Source organism: Chelon labrosus, assembly GCF_963514085.1.
Source record: "Chelon labrosus genome assembly, chromosome: 11".
Taxonomy (NCBI): Eukaryota; Metazoa; Chordata; class Actinopteri; order Mugiliformes; family Mugilidae; genus Chelon; species Chelon labrosus.
In genome coordinates, this window is record NC_140344.1 from 29,346,022 (window position 1) to 29,372,566 (window position 26,545).

A 26,545-nucleotide genomic window follows, 5' to 3' on the forward strand; every position below is an offset into this window, starting at 1 on the left:
CACCGATCTGGTCTCTAGTGTCCAGGTTAAACAGGTCCAGGTGTGAACACCGATCTGGTCTCTGGAGTCCAGGTTAAACAGGTCCAGGTGTGAACACCGATCTGGTCTCTGGAGTCCAGGTTAAACAGGTCCAGGTGTGAACACCGATCTGGTCTCTGGAGTCCAGGTTAAACAGGTCCAGGTGTGAACACCGATCTGGTCTCTAGAGTCCAGGTTAAACAGGTCCAGGTGTGAACACCGATCTGGTCTCTAGTGTCCAGGTTAAACAGGTCCAGGTGTGAACACCGATCTGGTCTCTAGTCTCCAGGTGTGAACACTGATCTGGTGTCCGTCCACATGTGGAGGTGGTCTGGGACACATGTGACCTCCTTCCTTTGGTAGTGTGAACTGGGTCACATTAAAGACCACCTACTCATTCATTCATTCATTCATTCATTCAACTAACCCTACTGCCTTTGTTCTGCCGTCCACCAGAGGACATATTTCCGTGTAAGGACTGTGGGATCTGGTACCGCAGTGAGAGGAACCTCCAGGCCCACCTCATGTACTACTGCGCCAGCCGTCAGAAGCAGCCGGCCGCTGCCTCGTCCCCCCCACAGGACAAACCCAAGGACTCCTACCCCAACGAACGCGTCTGCCCCTTCCCTCAGTGCAACAAGAGCTGCCCCAGCGCTAGCTCTCTAGAGATCCACATGCGCACACACAGCGGTGAGAGTCGTACCTTTAAGGACCCACCTTGTGACCCCTCAGGTCTCCTGGTGCGTCCGGACTCTAACTTGTTTTCCGTCCACAGGCGAGCGTCCGTTCGTCTGTCTCATCTGCCTGTCAGCCTTCACCACTAAAGCAAACTGTGAACGTCACCTGAAGGTCCACACGGACACCCTGAACGGGGTCTGTCACGGCTGTGGCTTCGTCTCCACCACCAGGGACATCCTCTACAGCCACCTGGTCACCAGCCACATGGTCTGCCAGCCCGGGTCCCGCAGTGAGGTCTACTCTCCGGGCCCAGGCCTCCCTAAGCTGCCCCTGTCCACTGGTACGTCACACCCCTACATCTCTGAACTGTTATCTACCTGATCTATGTCACTAATCTCACCTCTCCTCTTCAGGTCTGAGCCCAGGAGACTCTGGTGTTGTTCTCAAATGTCAAGTTTGTGGCCACAACTCGGACTCCCCTGCCCAGCTTCAGCAGCATGTACGGACCCACCTGGAGGTCAGGGTCCCGGCCGAAAGGAGCCCCACTCCTCGCCAAAGCACCCCATCATCTGTCGACCAGCCCCAGCTGTCTCCCCAGGAGAAAGAGCCCCTGGCCTGCGTCCCCAAGCCAGACTCCTCCAGCCCAGGAGCAAACGGGGGCTCAGCCACTCCTCGAGACTACAGTCCTCCTGATGCCGCCGACATTAAGATCAAAGAGGAGCCGCATTCAGACTCCGACGCTGACGAGCAGCAGATGGAGGTTAAGGAGGATGGAGAGGAGGAGGAGGAGGTCGGTGGAGAGGAGGGGGACCAAGAAGTAAGGAGGATGTCAAAGGAGCAGTCGACTGGCACCTCCTCCTGCCAAACATCTAAATCTCCAAAGAGTCCAGCCACGACTGTGAAGACAGAACCAACCAGTCCCACCCCTGGTTCTAGCCCGGCCCACGTGGGAGGCACAGGCTCAGTCGTTCCTGGGGGGGCGATCATCCTGCCTCACTACATGTTCAATGAAGCAGCCATCCTGCCTCAGGCTTCAGAGATCCTGGCCAAGATGTCAGAGATGGTGCACAGCCGCCTGAAACAAGGCCAGACCGTGGCTCAGAGCAGCCCGGCAGCCTTCTTTCCTGCTGGAGCCGCTGCACCCACAGCCACAGCCACCCCCCCTCACAAAGGAGCCACCTGCTTCGAGTGCGACATCACCTTCAACAACATCAACAACTTCTATGCACATAAGAGGCTGTACTGCTCCAGCAGGCGTCAAGGAGAAGCTGCCAGCTCAGCTTCAGGCCCCGCATCGACCAGAGACGCAGGCCCAGCCACGGTGTCTTCCAGCGGGGCGCACGGCTCGTCGGCGTCCCCCCAGGGTGGAGCATCGAGCAGAGCTGCCTCCGCCTCTCCAACCGACTCTGACCCGGCTGTGGGAGAATCCAAGAGGGTGGTGGAAGTCAAGACTGAAACACCGGCGGGTAGAGAGGGAGTATCATCCTCCTCTGAAGGGGAAGGAGGAGGTGGAAGTGTGGGAGGAGGAGGAGGAGGAGGAGGAGGAGGAGGAGGAAGAGCTAGTGAAGGCAGCCAGAGCCCGGCGAGCGGTTCTGCAGAGGACCTGGAAGACGATCCCAACAGAACCTTCTGCGTGGCCTGCAACATCCGCTTCAGTCGCCACGACAACTACACCGTTCACAAAAGGTTCTACTGCGCGTCGCGCCACGATCCGTCCAACCACAGGTCTACGCACATGGCCAAGACCGCCGGCGCCGCCCCCTTCCATCATCAGCCCATCCGCACGCGCAAGAGGAAGAAGATGTACGAGATCCACATGGCCAGAACCGAAGCCCTGGCCAACGCTGCCGCCGCCGCTGCTGCCGCCGCCGCCGCCACTGCTGCCGCCGCCTCCGCCCCGTCTCCCTCCGTTCTGGGCCTAGCCGTGAAGCAGGAAGTGTCTCCCAGCGGCGCCGGCGGCTCCAGCCCCGAAGGAGACGGCCCCATCGACCTGAGCAAGAGGCCTCGTCTCAGCGAGGCTCCACGCCACAGCGGGGGAGGGATCCTCCCGGCCCTGCCTCTCACCGACTACCACAAGTGCACCGCCTGCAGCATCAGCTTCAACAGCATCGAGAACTACCTGGCTCATAAGACCTACTACTGCCCCGCCACCACCCTGCAGCCCCACACCCTGGAGCAGCTGCACCGGCTCAAGAGGTCAGCCTCCACCTCTCCCAAGAGCCGGCCTCAGCAGGACCGTCCTGAACTCCTGCACCCCGTTGAGGCTAAGGCTCTCCCCGCTGAGTGGGTGGGCCAGGCTCAAGGCACGTCCAGCCCTCACCCCTCTCACCCGTCTCACCCCTCTGCCTTACCCTCCTCAGGAGCTGCATCTCCTTCACACACCACCACCACCCTTGCTGCCACTCCTGGAGCTGGAGCCAAAGGTTCCTCTCCAGTGGTCTGCCCCTACTGTCCCAACAGGCCCATCAACTGTGACCTGATGGAGCACTTCAAGGCGGTCCACGGCCTCCTTGTGACCATCCACTCGCCCCAGGACACCCTGTCCCGGCCCGTCAGTCGAAGCCCCAGTCTAAGTCCCAGGGATGGATCTGCAGCCTCCTCCAGCGCCCCGACCAGCCAGACCAGACCCGGCTCCAGAGTCCACAGAGACAGCATCAATGGACAGGCCCGGAGCGGGACCACATCCCCCGTCTCTCCCCTGGTAAACGGCAGCCCCTCGGCTGGGGGGGGGTCCCCTCCAGCTGGCTCGCCTCTGCCTGTGTCTCCCCCAAGGGCTCCCTCTCTGACTTTGTCACCTGTGCCTGAGGTCCTGAGGGAGAAGGTCGGGTCGTCCCACCTTCCAGACAAGGCTTCCCCGACTCTCGCCTCCCATCCCGTCCCTGCACCCCAGCCCGCCCCCACCGCCTCCCCCAAAACCCCAGTGATCTCCCCCGTCCAGAACGGCAACTCCCGCTTCTGCCGGCTGTGCAACATCAAGTTCAGCAGCCTGTCCACGTTCATCGCTCACAAGAAGTACTACTGCTCCTCCCACAGTGCCGAACACGTCAAGTGAACGTCCTCTCCCTTCCTTTAACCTGTCTGAGTTTCAAGAAGCTCCTCCTCGGCCAGTCCCCCCAACACGGCCGCCGACACGGCGCCTTAGTGGCACCACCATGACAGAATGACAGTGAATGACTGTTACTCACCTGGCAGGGCCTGACGCCCGGCTGCTCCAGAGCAGGATGATCAGGTGGTGTTACCAACAGACAGTGACTGAAACTCCTCCCATGGGTCAAAGTTTGTAGTACACTAAGAGCTGAGGCACACACCGATGTGTCTTCGTCCTGTAGATCACTCTCTCTCGTCTCTAATTCAACGTGCACCACTCCCGGGCCTCAAACAGCGTCCCGTTAACGGACGTTAAACAGATTCTGTGTCGTCGTTGACTTTCTAACGACAGTAATTGGACTCGTGATGAATCCCCGGTCTTTTCCCGAGCTCTTGATGTTTTCAGACCTGAACGGGAGGAATCCTTTCTGTTGTGTGGAAAAAGACTTGATCATTGTTCATGTTTTTCTTATCTGTGCATAGTGTATGATGTCTGAAGAGAAGAATCTACGATGCTTTTGGTTTCAACACTGGCTCTTTTTTGTTGCTTACTTGCGAAGCTGCAGCGTTTTTAGCTGAATAATGTGTGGCATCACAATGTTACTAATTACTGAAGGAGAATATTTCAGAATGGACTCTTTTCTTTTCTTTTCTTTTCATACACAAGAATCTTTATTTTCTCTTTAAAACGCAAGGGAGGCAAAATGTGAAATATTTATCTTTAGTCCTCACTGATTTCATGTCAACAGAAAACTACCTACCTAGTGTCTTGAGAGTATTTGTATTTTTTATTTGTATATTTTTTCATACTGTTGGAAGGAGCCGTTTGGATCCAGGTGTGTTGAAGTGAGTTTTCTAAGTGTAGAGACTGAAGATCTTCTTCACAGTAATCACTGGGATCACACTGAACTTTATCACGTTAGCATTTAGTGTTGTGTCGGCGGCGGCTTCAGTCGGCGGCGAGGTCTGCGGCGAGGTCTGCGTCTGGTTTCGTCCTCCTCTCCGTCTCATAGATGATCCACGTTTTAGGTTACACAAACATTTTACACACAGCTGTGCTCTCTTTGTTGCAAACTTCAGATCTTTGTTAAATGATTGTGTTTGTGTCCGGTGATGAAGGCTCAGCGTACGACCACAGTACAGACAGCACACTGATCTCTTAATCACATGGTTCCCTCCATGTGACCATGTGCTGCTGCTGCAGCTGCAATACAGTGTTAGCTAGAACTGTGAATACTTTATATGACCCGTCTGTTTGGTTTTCAAGCTGCCGTCTAAATTGAATTTTAGCCTCAGTTCAGATCTGTCAGTTCAGACCTGATCGGTTTCTGCCCTCGGATTCTCTCAGGATTTTACATTTTAGTCTACAGTTCAATTTGGACACTAAAACTCTCCATGGTTACATAAAAGACCTGCAGGTGATCCGGTCTAACCCCAATGAGCACGATTTCATTTTAAATAAGAAATAAAGGGAAGGACCTGGTCTGGTTCAGCTCCGTCCATCGACAACCAACCAACCTCCAACATCACAGCAATACAAGAAGAAAAAGAATCAGTTTCTAGGCTTCACATCTACAGAATTAGATCAGCTGAGACTCCTCTTCACTCTGATAGGACTCAGACACGGCCCCGTGTCCCAGGACCCGTGATATCAGACGTGAACGTTGTTTTATGGAGAAATTAAACTGTAAAAACTAAAAGAACCCCCCAACTAAAAGAACCCCCCAACTAGAGGCTAAACGTTTTTTAAGTCCCAGATTTTAATGTTGAGTCTTGTTGGAGCCTTTTAGCGACTTCAGCTCATTCAACGACTCAACCTGAGATCATCAAACACGTCTGTTGTCTTGAACGTCCCCCCCCCCCCCCGTTTGATAAGACTAAATGTAAAGTGGAGGGTTTTGAACTCCGCCTCAGCTCTGTGTTTCTGAGCAGAATCATCTCACTACTGTTTACAACTCTGCTGTTGGTCTGTTTGTGTCTGCGTCGTTAAAGAGACCAGAGAAGAAGAAGAAGAAGAAGAAGAAGAAGAAGTCGTCCCCTTCATCAACAGATTCCTCCTCCTGGACCCTTCTCGTTGCACTGTGTTGTATAAAATCTGCTGAATGTTTTAGTTGTAGCTACCTGTTTTTATTTTATTTATGTTATACGGCACTTTTTTCTTTTTTTGTTTTCGTCCAGGACGCGTCGACTTTGAAGGACTTTCAGAAAGATTTTAACGCTCACCTAAAACTTTTTGTTGATGATTCCTTTTGTGTCTGAAATGGAGAAAAATCACGATGAATGTCAACACTTATGTTTCCAGTTTATTTTATTTCAGTTCCACTACACTCTTGTCCAAACTATGCATGGGAAATAAAAAACGAAAAAAGTTCTGAGAGACACTGAAGTGAAGTGTGACTGTGATTCTTTTGGAGGGTTAGGATGCTGGATGCTTCACGTACCTGAGTGGGAGTCCTTGACATTCTGGTGGGGGGGTGTCAGATCCACTGCGTGTGTGGGGGCGCTCTTAAATCACTCCTCCTTTCAAACAGAAACCTTCCACGGTGGCGTTTGTGTTTCTGTTGAAGGAAGGCTGAATGAATCATCAAGCGTTCCTTTTAAAATAATCCTCATGACTAATGGCACCTGAAGAAAAGCTTTCTGGGCCCATTCACGGCTCCAAGGCTGCTCCAATCAGCCACAAAGTGCACCAACAAAAGCACAGATACCTTCAGCTGCAGGCGCTCTCAAATGAAATGACTCGCTGCATATTTCCCTCTGACTCTCTCAACCCTGCAGCTATGATGTCAATTAACTTGGACTGAGTTTCTCTTTCAGGGTCACGGTGCTGACGACATGAAGTTTTTATGAGGCGTCAAAAGAACGATTAGCAAACGCGCGTGTCTTTAAATGACGAGTTATTTGACTTTAATTGAATCAAATAAACTTTAAAAGTTAACGATGATGAATCCTCCATGAGTTTCCTGAAGGTTCTGAAGCTCAGCGTGGCTCACAGCTGATCCAGTCATGGTCAAAGAGGTGGAGCACGGGTGGAGCTAAGGCTAAAGACAGCTAGCAACCTGTCAATCAAAGAGGCCACGCCCCTTCATTCTTCTTTGATCTAATTTAAACAGGTGAGTTCTAGAAACATTCATCATAAAAGGAGAAATTATCTCCAGAACCAGAACCAGAAGGTTTTTACCTGAGGACTGAGTCACTGGTGGAGCCTCTAGTGGTCATTAGAGGAACTGTGGTGGTCACGCTCTGCAACAGGTGGAGGTATTAAATATTATTTATTGACTCCATTAAGATCTGATATTACTCAGTGAGGAAGAAGAGGAGGCAGATTAATGGTTCTCCTTCACCTGGTGGTTAAATCAGGTACTACAGCAAGAAATACAATCATTCTGACAGGCTACATCGCACTCCTCCTCCTCCTCCTCCTCCTCCTCCTCCTCCTCCTCCTCCTCCTCTTCTACCTCCTCCAACTCTTTTCTGTTTCTTCACCTACTTCCCATCCTACTTCTCCTTCTCTACCTCCTCCTCCTCCTCCTCCTCCTCCTCGCTCCTTTCCTCTGTTTCTTCACCTATCATCTGTTCACTCCTCCTTCTATTTCCAGTAGATGTGATGCTCCTCCTCTTCATCACTAAAGATGTTTTGACGTGAACTCATGTATCTGGTCACATCGTTTCATCCGGTCTCCATGGAAACGGTTGATGGATCATCTGGTTTCCATTCTTCTTGTGTGAGAGGAAACAGTTGAGTTTTTCTTTTTCTCCTCAGATCGATGTTTCCTCTTAACGAGTCAGAGACGTGTCACCGCGACTCTGACCTGACTGGCATGTACTTTGATCATCATCATTATCTTCACAATCACAGCCTCATCCTCCTCATCATCCTCATCCTCCTCATCCTCAGTCGTTCTCATGTCGACTCGTTCATGTTTTATTTTTCCAGCTGATCTCTGAGTTTGTTCTGAATCTTCACGTCTCAGCACAGAAACGAAACGTCTGCTCCTCACACGGCTCCATTCAGGTTTAAGAAGAAGAAGAAAAAGAGAAAGAGGGAGGAGGATCAGGAGATGCAGGAGGAGGAGGAGGAGGAGGAGGAGGAGGAGGAGGAGGAGGAGGAGAAGAAGGAGATCCTGCAGCATCAACAATAGAACCTGGTGCATGATGGGATACGTCTGATGATTTCAGGTGGAAAGTAGAAACTGGTTTTATAAAATCAGACGAGGTCAGAGGTCAGCCTCTCTCCTGTTTTGTTCTCACGTTTGAATCTGTCCTCCTGAAGGAGACGCAGAGAGGACGGAGACGCAGAGAGGACGGAGACGTAGAGAGGACAGAGACGCAGAGAGGACAGAGACGCAGAGAGGACAGAGAAGTAGAGAGCAGTGTATCTGGGTGGAATTAAAAGAATCAAATCAAAAGTAAATGTGGATGAACTCAGCAGGAGTCACATGAAGGGAGGTCTGCAGCTGAGGCCTTTTAATCAAGAGGAGGAGGAGGAGGAGGACCTGTGAGGAAGGGCAGGGCTAGAGGCCACGGCTCTGATACCCTTCATCACGTCCGGTGAATCTCCTCTGAGTTATCTCTAATGATCACATGTGTTCTTCTAAATCTGAGCTGAGGAGCCCAATTAAAGAGATGCTGCAGCTGAGCTTCAGGAGGAGGAAGAGGAGGAGGAGGAAGAGGAGGTGGAGGTGGAGGAGGAGGAGGAAGAGGAGGAGGAGCTCACCTGCTGGACGGTCCTTCAGTCAGTCTGTCTGAAAAGGGTTTAAAAACGCTTGAGTAAGGACGTTTACATGATCAGTTTCCTTCATCCTGATCAATGACTGTGATCAGAGATGAGCCGTTACCATGGAGACCAGATGAAATGATGTGATCAGATACAGGAGTTTACGTCAGAACATTTTCACTGATGAAGAGGAGCATCACATCTACTGGAAATAGAACAGGAGGAGGAGGAGGAGGAGGAGGAGGAGGAGGAGGAGGATGATGACAAGGAGAATGCAGAGAGAAAGGAAGTGAGGAAAGGATGAAGAAAGAGGAGTTGAAGTAGTATCTCCTCCTCCGTGTCCTCCTCCATTTCCTTTTCGTCAGGTTTCAGTTCCTGCTGGGCCGGAGGAAGAGGACACGCTACACATGTCTTCACTGTTGGTTCTATTGTGGTTCTTTGACTCCGCCCACTCCCAGGTGAACGCCAGCTGATGGGCTCAGGTGTGAGTGATTAACTGGAGGATTTAAGACCGAAGGCGTCTCCATTCAGGTGTCAGCAGGTCGTTGGTGCTGCAGTGTTCAACGTTACTGACGTGGAACTGTTTGGGTTCTAAAGGGAGAGAACTGACGGTGGTTGGTGTCTGCACATGGACTTAAACAGAACTTCCCCAGATTGGGGGGGGGGGGGGGTCCAGCTTGGCTGTTTCCAGTCATTCCATCGGTCTATGATTCTCTGGTGGTGGAGATGATTCTCTGGTGGGGGCAGGCCTACACGGCCTCGGTCGCTGTGTTTCAGCCTTTAAAGTCGCCTCGAGCCCGGCAAGCTCCAGAAGATACGTAGACTCAGACTCTGGGTAGGCAGGGATCTGAGGGGGGGGTATGTTGTGCTGGACGTCCTGACCAACTCTGTCCCAGTGTTTCTCAGATGTAGATTAATCAGCTGATGAGATGTAATCAGCTGTGTGAGCTGGGTCAGTGGTGGCTGATCCTCCAGCTGTGATTGACTGATATCACCTGACATGACGTCCCTGTCTCTCAGCTGATGGGACGCTGTTGTCCTTACCTGTAGCTGACCATCTTGTTGATGTGATCAGCTGATGGTAGAGTGAACTCTTCCAAGATGTTAAAAAAATCAGCTCTGTCAAACCACAGCTGTTCATTACTGTGTTTGTGGAGTTAGGTATAAATACACCTGGGCACAGGTGGAACCAATGAGGGCGGAGCCTCATGGAGAAAACAATCTAAAGTGGGGAAGACACAGGAAGAAAAGGATGAAGATTACAAACTAAAAACAGGAAACATTTAAAATATAACATGATAAATCCATCATCCACTCTACTGTCCACTGCTTAACTATGTGTCAAAGGTCAGAGGTCATTAACTTCATGTAACTAGTAAAGTTCTTAGATGAGACGTCTTTAACTTCAGAGTTATCTTAGTGACTGATGGAGGCTGCATCAGTATCACAGTGATGCTCCTTCCTCCTCATCTGTAGCCACAGGGCTAGTAGCAGCTAGCTAGCTTTGGTAGCTAACGCTAACTGATGCCCCTCATCCAATTACAGGACATTTAGAAAGACAACACTGGTTTCAAAGGTTTGACTGTCTCCATGCTGCCTCCATTAAGGCAGATGTTAAACCATGGAGCAGATAACTGAGACGTATTCCTTCAGGTTTATTGTGACTCATGCTGTAGCTGCTGTAGCTGCTGTCTGCCTCGCTGTGTGTTCTCGTTAGTCCTGTTTGGACATCGTGCTCCACATACTGTCCAGTCTGGACTGGGCCCAGAGGACACGGTTTGTTCTGGTGGATTTCATCCCGCCAGCAGCTCTGATATACAGGATCATTCTGTTGGTTGAGTTCAGGGTCAGTCAAGGGTTTTTAATAATTCTCCTCTCAGGTGTTTTCAGCTGTTCTGGCTGACCGGACCGCTGCTCATGTTAAAGGTGTGAAAGCTGCAGTGAAGCAGTGACACCTCGGTCAGATGGGATTTATATCTCTGGAGGGAACAGAGTGGTTTTAATGTCAGTGACTTTTATTTAAATCCTCCTAAACTGAGGCCCCGTTCACACCTTCATTAACACCCTGGATGATCTGGTCTCTAGAGTCTAGGTTAAACAGGTCCAGGTGTGAACACTGATCTGGTCTCTAGTGTCCAGGTTAAACAGGTCCAGGTGTGAACACTGATCTGGTCTCTAGTGTCCAGGTTAAACAGGTCCAGGTGTGAACACTGATCTGGACTCTAGAGTCCAGGTTAAACAGGTCCAGGTGTGAACACTGATCTGGTCTCTAGTGTCCAGGTTAAACAGGTCCAGGTGTGAACACTGATCTGGTCTCTAGTGTCCAGGTTAAACAGGTCCAGGTGTGAACACTGATCTGGTCTCTAGTGTCCAGGTTAAACAGGTCCAGGTGTGAACACTGATCTGGACTCTAGAGTCCAGGTTAAACAGGTCCAGGTGTGAACACTGATCTGGTCTCTAGTGTCCAGGTTAAACAGGTCCAGGTGTGAACACTGATCTGGTGTCAGTCCACATGTGGAGGTGGTCTGGGACACATGTGACCTCCTTCCTTTGGTAGTATGAACACACAATGAGTCCTGGGTCACATTAAAGACCACCTACTCAACAGGGCTCAACACTTAACTCATTCCTTCCTTCCTTCCTTGTTTGCAGCTGCTACAATATTCTACTGACCACATGATGGCGCTGCTGATTTACAGACACACAAACTGAGATCAGATCTCAAGTGCTGGCTGGGGACGCATGTGGAGACACATTTATATTAAGACCAGGTGTGAACTCAGGGACTGGGTCAGGCTGGATGTCATAGCAGGTCTGAACGGGGCCTAAATCAGATCAACAGGATCCAGATGAGGGTCCTTAAAGGCGGCATGGTCCCCCTTAGAGGATGTTAACAGCTCCTTCATCCTCCATTAAACTCCTCTGGGGTTCATTGAGCTCTGAAGGCGTGAGGCGGCCCTCTCTCTCCTCAACGCTTCATCTCCACAAACGGTTTCCATCATCGTGACGACGTCCTGTAAACAAACACAATGAAATGAGCTTGTCACTTCCAACCGTGTGAATGGATTACTTCATTTCCACAGTTTAGCGCTCGGCACGCTCTCCCCGCCGCCGTTAAAGACAATATGCACGTTGTCATGGGAGATTATGATGAGATTCAATAAGTCAGTGATCTCTGTTGCTGCTTCATTAAAGTGAGGCGTCGCAGCGCGGCGGTCGGATGTGATGCATGTTTCTGTTGGTGCAGAGACAGAGCTGGGAGATACCGACGCCGGCTCCTGACACCTCGGAGCGTCTCTTTATCTGCGTCACCCCGGAGCTATTTTGGGTCGAGCTTCATTACAGTGACATGTTCGTTCAGCATCTCTCTGGTCCATTAGGTGTGAAAGGCGCTGGACTGACGGCATGTAATCTCTCATTAACGATGAATTAAATTGTTTGCGTGTCCTTCTTCTAACGAGCACCAAAAATATTTCACATTCCTCTGAGAAAGACTCTCTGGATCCTGGAGGACGTTTATCTTCAGAGCAGCCACACGGCTCCCTGGTTGTTCTCTGATTCACTAATTATGGAAGCACGAGCCAAAGCCTCTGATCCAGCACGTCTAATAAACATGTCAGACGCCATCAGGACCAAGAAACAGAGATAAATAAACAGAGAGAGACGACAGGATTAATTCACATGTTCTAAATGTTTGTCTTGTGTTTTATTCGTGTGTTGAGATGAACGAAGGGAACTCAGACGTGTGAATATGTTGATGTTCTTGTTATTTTGGCCAGGCTAACTGATGTTGATGAAACATCTTTAAAATCACCAACAACCTCAGTTTCATTGTTGGTTTTAAATGAAAAGATGGATGAAGCCTCATGTTTAGAGGTGGAGAGCAGTGTTGAAGCTCCAGGAACTACATTAATGGACAGTTGTAGTTCAGTTCTCCACTCTACTTAATTAAATATGTGTCAGTGAAAGGTCAGAGGTCAACAACGTCATGTAGCACAAAACTAGTAAAGTACTGAGATGAGACTTCAGAGTTAGTGACAGTAGATTCAGATTCAGAGAACTTTATTTGTCCCAGCAGGACGATTCATTTGTAGCTTGTCCACATGCATCCCATAATCAGTCCATCCATCAATCAACAGACAAACAAGCCAATCAAACAATAAGTGCATGGACACATCAATCACAAAACCAGTAGTAGACATCCAATAAATAAATAAATCAAACCTTAAAAAGTTCATCTAAAATGACTGGGTCTGTGTTTAAAAGTTTAATAACAGAAGGAATAAAAGACTTTATGTCATAATGAATGATTTCCTCATTAGATGAACTCGTTGTTGAGCTCAGTGTTTCCTTTAAATCTGAGTCAAACATAGAGTCATCAATGTGGACCTGCTCATTGTGAACGATGCAAATAAAATCATGAGACTTTGCATCATTGACCCTGTGACTGGCTTGTAGGCAAACTGTAGGGGTCTGATCTGTCATCTATCAGAAGCAATGAGGGGGTTAGATGCTTGCTCAGGGCACCTCTAACCACTGCTCCACAGCTCCCCCCACATTCCCACATTTGGCTAGAGGCACAGCCGTGGAGGTTTTCCAGATTGCTGGTATCTGGCATCGTTCAGCACATTTGAAAAAGTTTAGAGCAAACCTCACAGAGCGTCCACAGATATCATCCAGACCTGCAGTGTTCCTTATATTAACTTCTTCATATACGCTTTCATTCTGAGGTGCCATTAAGGTTTTAAGCAAGGAAACACTTTCTGAAGAGTCATCTGTCTCAAAGTGAGAAAAAAAAAAACACAATTAAAGGCATCTGACAGGTCTGACTCATCCCGTTAACGCTGATAGATTAGTTTCCATCATTACTGATTCATTTGTGCCAGGCTGCCTGTAGACTACCACTGGTGTACTGTAGCTCTACTTGTTCCTTAGATTTTAAGGTTAATGTGAAGTCTGATGGAGGTCACAGTGACTCTTCTGGTAACTTAGCCTTCATTTATTTATGTAGTTTAGTTTGTCCAGGGAATCAGTGGCTCTGAGAAGCTGCTCAAACATGATTTAAGTTGTTGGCATGTCAGACCTTACCTGGACATGTCCCATCACACAGTTACACACAAGTTGTCCCGTCTGCAGGATGGACGTACTGGACGGTTGTTGTTGTGTTGATGAATAGACTCCACTATTATCTGTTGTCAGCAGAGACTTTCCTCCGCTCGTTTAAGAGCCAAACTCTTTCCTAATGTTCTCTCATCAGTCTGGAGCAGCTGCTGCCGTTTCTCTTCTCGTATTTTCACGCTTCTCTGAGTCACTTGGCTTCGTCTTCAGCATCTGAGAAACGTTTCCATGAGGACCCCTGCAGCTTTCAGACGGTGGATGTGTTTACTGGGTTTACACCGGTTTGCATCCGCTCTGGTTTAAAACCAGCGCCTTCCATCAGCTTCATCAACTGTTTCAGATTAAACTAAGACGACTTTATTTGTAACATCCTTCAGACACGTTCAGCCAGTCTGTGTCTTAGTTTCTATCCTGAGTAACACTCAGACATCTCACTCAATATTTCATTATTTGCAAAAGAAATAGAAAATGAGTTTACTAGAAGACACAGATGCTGAGGATGAGAGGACATCAGATAACACACTAACAGACTGAACGTCTTTGGGGGAGATGTCTTGTGATTGTTGCACAGATCTGGAGCCGCATCAGTTATTACAGAGACAGACAAAGAAAAAGCTTCACAGCAGCAGCTCTGGAGCTTCTACTGTATATGCTGCTAAATTAAATGATCAATACTGAGTGATTGCAGCTCTCTGCAAAATCAGACGGACAATTTTCCCTCAGGTCCATTATTGTGGTTTCATTCACTTCCTTAGTGTCGCACAAAAAGGCTGCATTCAACAAAACACGACATCTGACGGACACAGAATGAAACCTGGTGGTTCAGACGTGAACGACTGAAGCTTGATGCTTTAATTAATACTGATTAAAAGTTTTAACATTTATACATTTCTTCTTAAAAATGATTCAAAACATCAGCAGACTTTCACATCCTGAACCGACTACTTTCAAGTCCTGAAAGTAGACAAAGAGAAACAGTTAAATACATGAAACAGAAATATTTGACTGAAAGGCTCTCATTACTAATGAACAGACATCACTGATTCATGTGATCATTTCCTCTTCCTCAGATCAGCCCTGTTGAGTAGGTGGTCTTTAATGTGACCCAGGACTCATTGTGTGTTCACACTACCAAAGGAAGGAGGTCACATGTGTCCCAGACCACCTCCACATGTGGACTGACACCAGATCAGTGTTCACACCTGGACCTGTTTAACCTGGACTCTAGAGACCAGATCAGTGTTCACACCTGGACCTGTTTAACCTGGACTCTAGAGACCAGATCAATGTTCACACCTGGACCTGTTTAACCTGGACTCTAGAGACCAGATCAGTGTTCACACCTGGACCTGTTTAGCCTGGACTCTAGAGACCAGATCAGTGTTCACACCTGGACCTGTTTAACCTGGACTCTAGAGACCAGATCAGTGTTCACACCTGGACCTGGTTAACCTGGACTCTAGAGACCAGATCAGTCAGGACATTAACGAAGGTCTGAACGAGTCCTTTGTAAGATGTAAAGAAGTTGTCATCTGCACGTGAGGAGGAGGTGGAGGAGGAGGTGGAGGAGGTGGAGGAGGTGGAGGAGGGCAGCTCTTAACCATAGTAGCTACCACAACATCCTGCAGAGACGCATCTTGTTGGAGCTCAGTGGGTCCCTCATTAATGTAGTGTAGTAGCAGGACAGTCAGCCTCTGGCTCTGTGAGTGCTGCATCAGATTACCTGTCCTCCACAGTCGGCCTCTGAAGCCCAGCTCAGATGGTTTGGGGCGAGTTGGAGGACAGAGAAGGAAAAGGGCTCGTTAAATGTTGGAGCTCCTTCAAAAACAAAAACTGCAGGCGACGACCCCATGGAGGCGGCTGGAGAATGAAGAGTGTGCAGACATTTACATTTATATTTACTTGTCTAATCTAACCTGTCTGCAGCTCTGAATCAAATATCTGTTTAATCAGTGAAGACGTCTGTCGTACTCAGCTGTAAACAACGCTCAGGGCCGAGCTAGCGCTACGTTCACTAACCACTCTGACCTTGATCATCGCTTCTGCTTGAAAGACTCACAAATACTTAAACTGACTCAGTCTCTGTTCAAATATTTATTCATGTTTCTGCTCCTCTTGCCTCCTCTCTTGCTCTTTTGTCCATCTTTTTATTTATTTATTTTTTGAAAACAGCCTCACGCTGGAAACTAAAATAAAGACAGATTGATTTCATTTACTGAGCTACAAAGACTGAAGACAGGGACGGAGACAGAGAGACATGACATACGTCTCTAAAAAGCTTCGTCTGCAGCCGAGCAGAGTGGACAGCCCTGGGGCCTGATGGGGGGTAACTGTCAGTCTATCCGTCCAGGTCCAGGTCCAGGTCCAGGTTCAGGTCCAGGTTCAGGTCCAGGTTCAGGTCCAGGTCCAGGTCCAGGTCCAGGTCCAAGTCCGTCCTGCTTGGCTACACCATCACAGTTTATCAGCCGCCTCTTTCACGTTCGTTTTCAACCTGTTCTCTTCACTGTCCATTTAGACTCAATGATGGAGGTCCAACAACCTCCCTCACGTGAGATTATCAGCTACAAATCACACGTGTTCCCTCAGATGTTAATTCTCTTCTGTCTGTTTTTCTGATGAATGTTGAGTCTTTAGAGCATAACACAGATTTAAAACATTGCTGAGTAAGAATTCAAACTTGAATCTAAATGTTTGGACTTGAATCCTCTTGTGTTTGAAGTTTAAAAAAATCCCAAAAGGCAGCGACACATGGGTCGTCTGTGTTTACTGAGTCAGCTGGTCTGTGATGAGTTTTTTTTTTTATAGCTAAGGGAGACTCTGAGGAGAGCAGATCTCTGAACAGATCAAATGGAGAGGGCAGTTATTCTTTTTTTGTTTTTCTGGATGAGAGCGCTGCGTCCTGCTGTTTAGGTAAAGTCTGGATTTCACTGTTTGGAGGAATCAGCTGTGTTGGTCCAGATTCATCAGGGCTGATAAATTAACACTAACTAATAACCATAACCTCAACACTGTTGTTATAATATATTCAGAGATGAAATCTATGAATGAAGTTTGAAACTTTAGCTTTTACCTAAAATTCAGATTATTTAGTGGAATAAGAAAATATTAGCACATAGTGTTGAGTCAGATTTAACATGTCTCTATTTCCTCAAAAACAAAAACAACTCTGCACCACACGGTGACTCGCCTGACAGAATCTGAGCCCATGTGTTGGTGCTACTGCAGATAACAAACGTCTCTTCTGGTTAAAGAAGGTAAAAGGAAGGTTAAAGACAAGATGAATGTTTAGGAACGGCCAAGTCAAAGTCCTGACCTTAATCCAATAGAAATGTTGTGGAAGGACCTGAAGCAAGCAGTTGATGTGAGGAAACCCACCAACATCTCAGAACTGAAGTGGTTCTGTTCTGAGGAATGGGCTAAAATTCCTCCAAGCTGCTGTAGACCACTGATCAGCAGTTACCAGAAACATTTAGTTACAAGGAGGTCACAGCAGATACTGGAGACAAGGAGGACATGATATGTAATATTGGCTCATTTTAGTCTAATAGTTCTGTTTCATTCATTGGATCAGGTTCTATCTTTGTCTACTTTCAGGACTTGCTGATGATTTGAATAATTTTTGTAAAGAAATGTAGAAGAAACGTAAGAACTTTTAAGCTGCATTAATTAAAGCATCAAGCAGCAGTTTGCTCTGTCATGCTTCACACTCATCTCTGAACCTCCAGGTTTGATTCTGTGTCTGTCAGATGTCGTGTTTTGTTGAATGAAACCACAGTAACAGACCTGAGGTAAAAATGTCCGTCTAATTTTCTAAAGAGATCTTTTCAATGATACTTCAGAGACGTATTTTCTTTGGGAGTTACATGCGTGTGCAACAATATCAATGTTTTTATGGATTATATAATGTGCACAATTATAGAAATTAAACATTTACAGACTAAACTGAATAAACCTTTGTGCTACTTGCAGCTCATTTCTGTGTTTCTGCTTATGGACCAGCAGAACGTTGATGGAAATCTACCTGGTTTAGTTTTATAGATCTATATGTGCAGACTAACCACCATGCTAGTCATTAGCATCACATTTAGCATCTGTTCTTTGGAGCCATTGTTGAGCCATCGGACTAAACTGATGGAATAGTCCAGGTACAGCATCGTCTGTGCTGAGATGCTCGAGCAGAGTGGTCGGTTGTTTCATTTTTACAAAGCTTGTCATGCCACTCACACTTTTGACGATAGAGTTTCTAACATAGTCTAACATAACAAACATAAATATTGACACACATATTCCAGAAAAATGAACAAATCTACAGAACTGTTTGTGTTGACTGTATTTGTGTACCTGACAAACGTAACTCTGAAGCAGAGCTGTTATAAAATGAGGCCCCTCTGAAGCTGCGTTCATGATCATTTCATTAATGTGAATTACTTCACCCGGCATGAGATGGTCTCGGAGGACGTGTCCTCTTGACTCCTTCTTCGTTAAGCACCACTGAGCAAACAGCTCTACGAGTCCCGCTCGTGTGGTCTCAGCTGTACAAACGATAACGCTCCATGTTAGCCGCTGAGCTTTTCCACAGGGGAAGTGTCGGTCCATCTGTGGTGACTCTTCAACCAGATGGACATGTTGATCAACAGCTGATCACACAGCAAGACACGCGTCCTCCCTGACAGGAAGCAGAATGGACTCAGGCCTGAGTCTGGAAGCCGATTTAGGACGATGAGGCATAGCGGGACGGAGACGGCTTCATTTAAATCCAATAACTCTAATGATCATCCTTCATGTGTGAGAATATTGTTGCTGTTCCTCCTGCTGGGATCCGTTAGCGGCTCATCAGGCAACTAAACAAGTGCTCGTCTACGTCATATGAATAAAGTTTGATTAACATCAGTGTGAGGCTGAAGTTTAGACAACGACTCAAAGGTCTGGTTTGAAGACAGAGAAGTTTTATAAAATCTTTCAGATGAGCTACACTGTTGAGGTTTTGGACGACGTAGCTGTTGAACTCATTCATGTAAGAAAACACTGATGTGTTTAGAAGGATCTGGTTAGAAGATGGAGGATTCTGATCTCAGTGGTTTGATATTTTTGAAGACAGATGGACGACATGACATCACTTCTTCCTACGCTTCAGAAGTGAAGCCAAATTATTCTGGATATGGGAGCCGCCATCTTGAATCGTCATCATTTACAGCCACAGAGTGTTGAGAACTGACGGGTGGGTGGAGATGAGGAGTCAAGGTCCCGCCTCCTCCTCCTTTGTGAGCACAGACCTTAAACTTCTCGTAGCCCCGCCTCCATCTTGACTTGTCTTGTTGACACTTGCTCAAGGCTGATGTTTTCCTACAGAACAATGATTGTTAGCTGTCTAGCTAGCTAGCTAGCTACATACCAGCTACTTCCTTATCCTGATATGGAGGCAGAATGTGGAACCTCTATTGACTGATTCTAAGGAGCAGTCATGTCGTCTGTCTTTACATACAGTCTGTTGGTTAGTTCTAATGTTAACATGCTAACATCTGCTGTTAGTGACAGAAGAAGTCTTACATATGAAATAAAAATAGAAACTGAAGTGTGTTTAAGGTCTTTAAACAAAATAAAAATGAATAAATAGATATATCCACATATCATGGCCCATCATTTTATTTTATTTTTTTATTTTATTTGTAATAACAAAAAAAAAAAAAATACAGTTCAAGTTACAGTTTAGTTTATTTCAAACATACTGGATCTTTTTTATTTTCCTTTTATTATTTTATTTTTGTCTTTTGGTAGAAAATAAACGGTTACTCTGGTAAAGATGGACTGATAAACCAGCGTTGATTATTATAGGTTGATTCAATAAAGTCAATATTCACATCAATCATATTATTAACAGAACCTTTTCAACATTAATAAACTAAAAAGACCAGGAAGGCGGCCATTTTGGGAATGGCTTCCAAAAGCTGGTGACTGCAGAGTCTGGATAGATCCAGCAGGGGGCAGATGATCAGGATCAGATTGTTATAAACTGTTTTTTAGTTGAGTGTTGATGATGAGCAGACGACTCAAACTCACAAATTAAATGTGATGTATCTGTAGTTACTTCGTTAATTTATCTATTTTAATCTATCAGCCACTAGATGTGTTTAAACTGTGATAGAAATCTTCTGTAGAGCATGTGGTCGACATTAATCAGATGTACACAGAGGGAGGACTGTCAGCAGCTGGTGAACATTTATATATTTTCTCTACAATTCTCTGAACGTTTGTAATAAATAATAAAAACCCAGAGACGTCAGAAACCAACAGAATGTTTTCATCCTCCGGTCACTGCCTGATGTCTAATTACTAAAACACAGGAACAAACACAACCTGGCGTCATTACTCAGAGCTGCTCACAGCGCTATCGTGTTTCTGTCAAGTGTCTTAATCACATCAACAGACCATAATATTTCTCTCCACACGCCACCAGAGATTTTCTCTCTATTCCCACCAGTGGATTAAACGGAACAAGAACAAGGTCAATTTTGACGTCGTTTTTCACGGATCTCCCAATCCTTGTGGACGAGAGCACTGCCTGGCCACTTCATTAGGTACACCAGTGAATTATAACAGTCCTGCTCTAGATCTAGTCTCCATGAAGGTTCTGGTGTTCAGCTTTAGTTTCTAATAACTCAGAGAGATGTTGATTCTACTGTGTTTTCATTGTGTAGATCTAATGACCGGTAGCTGGATCTGAAACATGTCTCATCTCCCCACAACACTCCAGTTTAGCTTCATCCTCCAGTTGAATCACCACCTTGTCTAAACCTGTTCTCCTCTTAAACACTCACAGATTCATAAAGTGGTTTGGACCTAAACGACTGGTTCAGATTTACCGGGTCTGTCAGGAGGAGACACGCTGAGAAACAAACACTTTCTCTGGCTCCTGTGTCTCGTCAGGTTTGGAGTTTTCACAATAAAAGCAGAGAAGCAGATACTCCAGAGGCTCCAACTCAACATTATTTAGATCAGAATGACTCCACTGGTGTACCTAATGAAGTGGCCAGGGAGGGTAGATTACTTATTTTTTCTAAATGGGTATTTGTGTGACTTTAGTCTGAAGCAAGAGAACGACATGAAGAGAATTTAAAGTGTTTTAAAAGCAGCTCTGTCGCCTCCTGAGAGACTTGTTTTAGGGGTGGAGGAGGAGGAGGAGGAGGAGGAGGAGGAGGAGGTGGAGGTGGAGAGGGTTTAGGAGGAGGAGGAGGAGGAGGTGGAGGAGGAGGAGGTGGAGGTGGAGAGGGTTTAGGAGGAGGAGGAGGAGGAGGAGGAGGAGGTGGAGGAGGAGGAGGTGGAGGTGGAGGAGGAGGAGGAGGAGGAGGAGGAGGTGGAGGTGGAGAGGGTTTAGGAGGAGGAGGCTGTAGGAGGAGGAGGAGGTGGAGGAGGAGGAGAAGGTTTAGGAGGAGGTGAACCTCAGACCAGATCAATGTTTAAAGGTTATTAGTGCAGCAGAGGTTCTCATGGGTTCCCTCTCAGGTGGAGTTAAGCTGCAGCTGCTGAACCTGAAGATGTGGAGAGATGTGAGCGTTCAGTCAGGACGTTGTTACTGTGCAAGGCATTATGGGTATTTGTATTGTGTATCAATTGGTCTGGGTGAAGCCTTGACTCTGTCTGGAGCTTAATAACATCACAGAGTGGAAAAGATCAGACTCGTCCTCCTGGTAAACCTCCTTGATCGTACGGTCTGTATATTTTTATCTGTACTGTACCACAGATGTTTTACCTGAAAACAATTATTATTTTTCCAAAGCAAACTTAGAGAAACCAGAAACCAAATCAAAACACCCTCTCATTCAGGAATGAACTGACCTCAGAGATAATTGCATCGACAGTAAACCGCTCACATCCTGAACTAAAGGACCTCTTTACTCACGCTCACTAATTGTATTTGTCATGAATTAGATGGAAAAACAAAACTCTCCAGGATCCAGCCTGCTGCTACGCTGCTGGTTGAAAATAAATAAATAAATAAATAAATGCATAAATATTCTAGTGACAAACTTCAGAAAATCAAAATGACTCAAAACATCAACACGTTTAGACACAAGTCCTGAAAGTAGACAAAGAGAACCTGATCAAACACATGGAACAGAAATATTAGACTTGTTTATTTATTTATTCACAAAAATGAATCATTTGCTCATATCTGTGAGGTGTTCAACTCAGTTCCTCCTTGTGTCCAGTATCTGCTGTGACCTCCTGGTAACTAAATGTTTCTGGTACCTGCTGATCAGTGGTCTACAGCAGCTTGGAGGAATTTGAGCCCATTCCTCAGAACAGAACCACTTCAGTTCCTTTCATGATGTTGGGGGTGTTCAGGTTGTGATGCATTGATTCTGCCGTCGCTCAGTCGACCCTCTCCTCCCCCCGCTGAGCTCAGCTGGTTTCCTCGCGGGGGAGTAACGAGGTCAGAGCTGCAAAACATCATCGCTGAATTGATTCTGTGCTTGAAAATGAAAAGTTATTTAACATCAGAGCCGGCCAATCAAAGCCCGGATTCAAGAGCACTTGTGGAGAGCACGGTGTTTCAGCCGCCGACCTGCTGAGTGGATTCTGCTTTAATGATGATGGAGACCTGTTCTGTTCTGGTGTCAGTCTGCATGAGCTGACACGTGTTCCTCTTCTACCCACTAGTCCTGAATGTTTGCTTTTAAAAACAGAAATAAATAAAAAAAAAATGGAAAAACAACTGTTATATAAATTTTATTTTTAAATCCAAAAAGAAAAGGATCATTGTGTTCAGCTCTACATAAACCTGGTTCTTCTCCAGATGATCAGATCCCTTGAGTCAGAAAGTCTAAAAGGACATCTGAATATTGTTCCAGAGTCATGTCCGTGCTCCGTTTAGACAGAAAAGATCTGAAATCACTGATGGAAACTTCTTCTTCTTCTTCTACAAAGACTTCTGGTTTTTATCTTAGAGCCTAAAACCAAACCGTAAATACCAGAAACTACACGGACCCTGTAACACCTCAGTGGGATTATGAAATAATTCAGGTTTCCAGAATCAGAGAATCAGAACATATTAAATTACCTGAACTGGACAAACTGTCCAATGTCCCCCAGTCTCCACCAACCAGCCTCTCTGATTTATTTCTAGATGAGTCCGTCTTCAAATCTGCACCACGACATCCTGGTGGTCTTCAAACAGGACACTGTCTCTGCTTCATGTCTCCAACAGGACGAGCCTCTGGACTCTGTGGCCTCTCTGTGGAGGAACAAAGGAGGTGTGAGGAGGAGAAGCAGGAGGTCAGCTTTAAAAACCACCTGCAGGTCAAACAACAACGAACACAGACACACAAACAAGACACTGGACAGCACGGCGTCCCAACACCTGACTGATGACTGGATGACAAAGAGGACATGGAGTCCATAGAAGCTGTTCATATTATGAGAGATGACGTGAATAAAGGCTCAATTTGCTCCTGAATGTTTCTGTTTAATTAGTTTAATTACCGTCATCTTTCATTTCTCCGAAGGCTGCAGGGAGGACGGGTCTGGTTTTAGTTTGGACCGTTAGCGTCTCACAGAAACTTCACCAGCAGGGACATTAAACTGTTTGTTCTGAGTTCTGTCATAAATACAGAAATCAGAACATTCAGACACAAAACAACAACAAGCAGCAGAACAGACGACGTCAGAGTCAATGTGGAGGTTAAAACCTGTTCAGACTGGCTGCAGAGGAAAGGTCATGGTCAGGGTTAATGGCTTTAAATGCATTAGAACAATAAAAGGTCCCCACAAGGATAGAAACAGGAGGTTGTGTTCTATCATCTGAAAAAAAAAGATAAAATGAATTTTGCTGCAACTGTCTGAGATAAAACGTGTCTGTGGTAATGGACAGTGGTTCTTTTAGTTGTTGTTTTTGTGGCTTTTATCTAAAATCAGGTCTTTTTTCAAGTCTTAGTCCAGGATGGATGTTAATGTGAGGACATAAAATGATGATTTATGAATGTAGCAGCTCTTTATTTAAAACACATCCAGTTCAGACCAAAGCTACAAACATCAGACACTGAGCCAAGTAAAAAGACTCCACTGATGAAACTGATCAGCAAATCAACCATTAATGAACTTAAAAACAATATTTAGAAGCTAATCTAGGAGCCAGTGACTCGTCTGATGGTTCAGCTCGTCCAAACAGACGGAGCAGAATAAACTGTAGACTTAGTGAATGCATCGAGTCAGACGGGGCTTTGTCTTGTAGGCGTTAGACTTTCCTCACTGACTGGAGTCATAGTGTAGAAGCAGCATTAACATTAGCCAATGAGAGAGAGGCCTTTAGCTGCTTAGAAGTTCCCCTGGGTTCCTTTGGGACCTCTCAGACTATTATGGAGTGATCTTTGTTGGTGGACCACTCCTGTGGAGGGGAACAGTCGTCTTCAATCTGTCTGACTGTGGATTATTTGTGGGTTCCAAACTCTTTAGAGATGGTTCTGGAACCTTTTCCAGCCTGATGAGCAACAACAACTATTTCTCTGAGCTCCTCAGAAAGCTCCTTTGTCCACAAACATGTGTTGTGAAGATCAGACTGAGACAAATCCCTGATTTATTGAAACTAAACCAGGAACTGAACCACACCTGAGTCTCATTACATTGATGGAAACACTTCTGAACACATGGACTCTGCTTTAATCCGAGAGGAGCACCTCACTGATATGTAATATTGGCTCATTTTAGTCTCATATTTCTGTTTCTTGTGTTTGACTGGGTTCTCTTTGATTTTTTGAAATCGCTGAAAATTCTGAAGGACACAGCTCTGAACATGACAAATATGATTTCATTGACGTAATTCTTCCCTGAACTGTGCTGATCCTCTTTAAATCCTCTTCTTGTACCTTTCTATCATGATTTTTTTAATTTTTTTTTTATCTTTTGTATTCCAGTTTGGTTTTCTGTTTTATTTTTACTTCCTGTCTTTGTCTTTTCCCGTCATCTGTGGGGTCCACCATCTCTCCTCGTAGTTGGGAAGTTTCAGACGTGAATAAAAGTCTAAGACTTAAATGTTGTGGTATAATAAGTCAATAACAATCTAATTAAGACCATAGTTCAGCACCATGACACCTCCCAGTAGAACCGAGGGTTCCTTCGTCAGCGCTGCGTCATTATATCTTAGAATAGAACATTCATATTCAGCCTTGAACACACAATAGCTTTGCAGCTGTGGGCTGCCAAATGGTTTGAAACGCTGCATAATAACATTTTAACAAGCTGGACTTCTGAGAAAAATGACTGTGTGGAAGAATAATTGACTCCTGTAGCATTGGGCATTAACATTCCCCACAGGCGCCAGGCGGCTGATTGAATATGTTTCAGAGAAGTTATTCAGGAGCCTGAATCAATGTCCAACGTTTCAACTTTACCAAACAGGAAATAACGTCAAACATTCATCGAGACGTCGCCTGCAGCATTCCTACCCGTCTGATAAAATAATTCCAGTATGATTTTAAACAGTCACCTCCAGGTCTTCAGTCTCTGTGAATGTTTTTAATCCACAATGGTTCAAGTTATTTAAAAGCCTTGATAAGACATAATGTCTTCAGGTTTCAGTTTATGTTCTGCTATAGGAGAAGTTAAACTGTTAAATGTTCAGGTGAAGGAACCCAAGGACTGAGATTCAAGGAGTGAGATTCACATTTGTCTTTATTTTTAGGTGGTCTGGTCCCCTGGAGATCCATCTGGACTGAATGTGGCCCCTGAACTAAAATTAGTTTACAGCAGCACTACTCATTTAGTAGGTTTCAAACAGACAAACTGTTATTTAGAACATCCCTGTGGAGCGGTTGTCAGTGGCAACTGTCAATCATCATGATGTCACATCCTGTTTTTATAGCGTTTTTATAAATATCAGAACAAACATGAGCATTATATCAACTACCTAAAATGTCTGTGACCTGTACTTTAGTGTTTTAGTTTTAAGCCCAAGTCCCGCCCACTAATATGAAGGGGGCGGGGTTTATGAGCTTTACTGCAGCCAGCCACCAGGGGGAGCTCCACACTTTTGAGTAACTGTCATGGCGTCCACTTTTTTTACACTCGCTGTTGTAGCCTGCACCTAGTTGCCATCAGAGGAACTAAGAGAGAGTTTAAAACGTGATTTCAGATTCTCTTCTGTTTGTTGCCTTGTTTAACAACGTTATTTAGCTGTTATGAAAATGTACATATGGAAATGTTCCTATCCTGCACTGACTAATCTGATTTAGTGATGCTGCAAACCGAAGCTCCATCCTATAGATAATAAGACGCAGGTGCACTCTGCTGCAGTGACTTCCATCGTCTGATTCCCTGCACGGTGAGAACTGTAGCAGGCGCTGGTCGTGGAATTAAATCAGCATTAATCCCTCTCGGTCTGAAGCTATCGGAGACCCTGATGACTCTGACTGGAAATGATTGAATGCCGCCCTGCTACTCCTCATATAGGACCTTAATGAAAGTGGGATTTTATCTTGGCGTTGCTCTGCTTCTTCTGCACCCCTCCACAGTGTAGGGCTGATTAGGGATGCAGTGTGTGGACAGGTTTCGGATGTGCCCTGCCTCCCGTTCAGGCAGAAAACGGCAGATAGTTGTCCTGATTGTTTCCTGATTAATTCTTCTTCAGTGGAAGTGTGCAGAATGGAATGTGGGAAAAAAAAACATGAAGAAGGGCCGCTATCATATGGCCTGTGAATGAGAAATCCATTTTAATAAGTCTCTATCAAACAAATGCAGTACAGGCAGAGACACTTCCACTCTTGATTAGAGGCCCAGATTCACAGTTGATTCAGATTCATGGGGAAGGAAGTCGTCCTTCTCTTTAGTCCCGAGAGCTCAGATAAAAGAACAATCTGCTTTGCATAAAAGAAATCCCTGGAAATGTTCAGAGCATCATAAACACTGCTACTACTACCTGGAGGGCTTCAGGGGAAA

At 46.0% G+C, this 26,545-nt stretch overlaps 1 protein-coding gene across 1 annotated transcript in view; it reads left to right on the forward strand.

The window, feature by feature from the left end:
* zfpm1 (zinc finger protein, FOG family member 1) overlaps nucleotides 1-6,171 on the forward strand; it is a 90,632-nt gene extending 84,461 nt beyond the window's left edge. Inside the window, exons 7-9 of the mRNA XM_084555538.1 lie at nucleotides 475-708; nucleotides 794-1,036; nucleotides 1,110-6,171. Of these exons, the coding sequence (XP_084411664.1) occupies nucleotides 475-708; nucleotides 794-1,036; nucleotides 1,110-3,748 (3,116 nt within the window). The 3' untranslated portion in view covers nucleotides 3,749-6,171. The remainder of the gene's footprint in view (nucleotides 1-474; nucleotides 709-793; nucleotides 1,037-1,109) is intronic.
* Nucleotides 6,172-26,545: the final 20,374 nt, after the last annotated feature.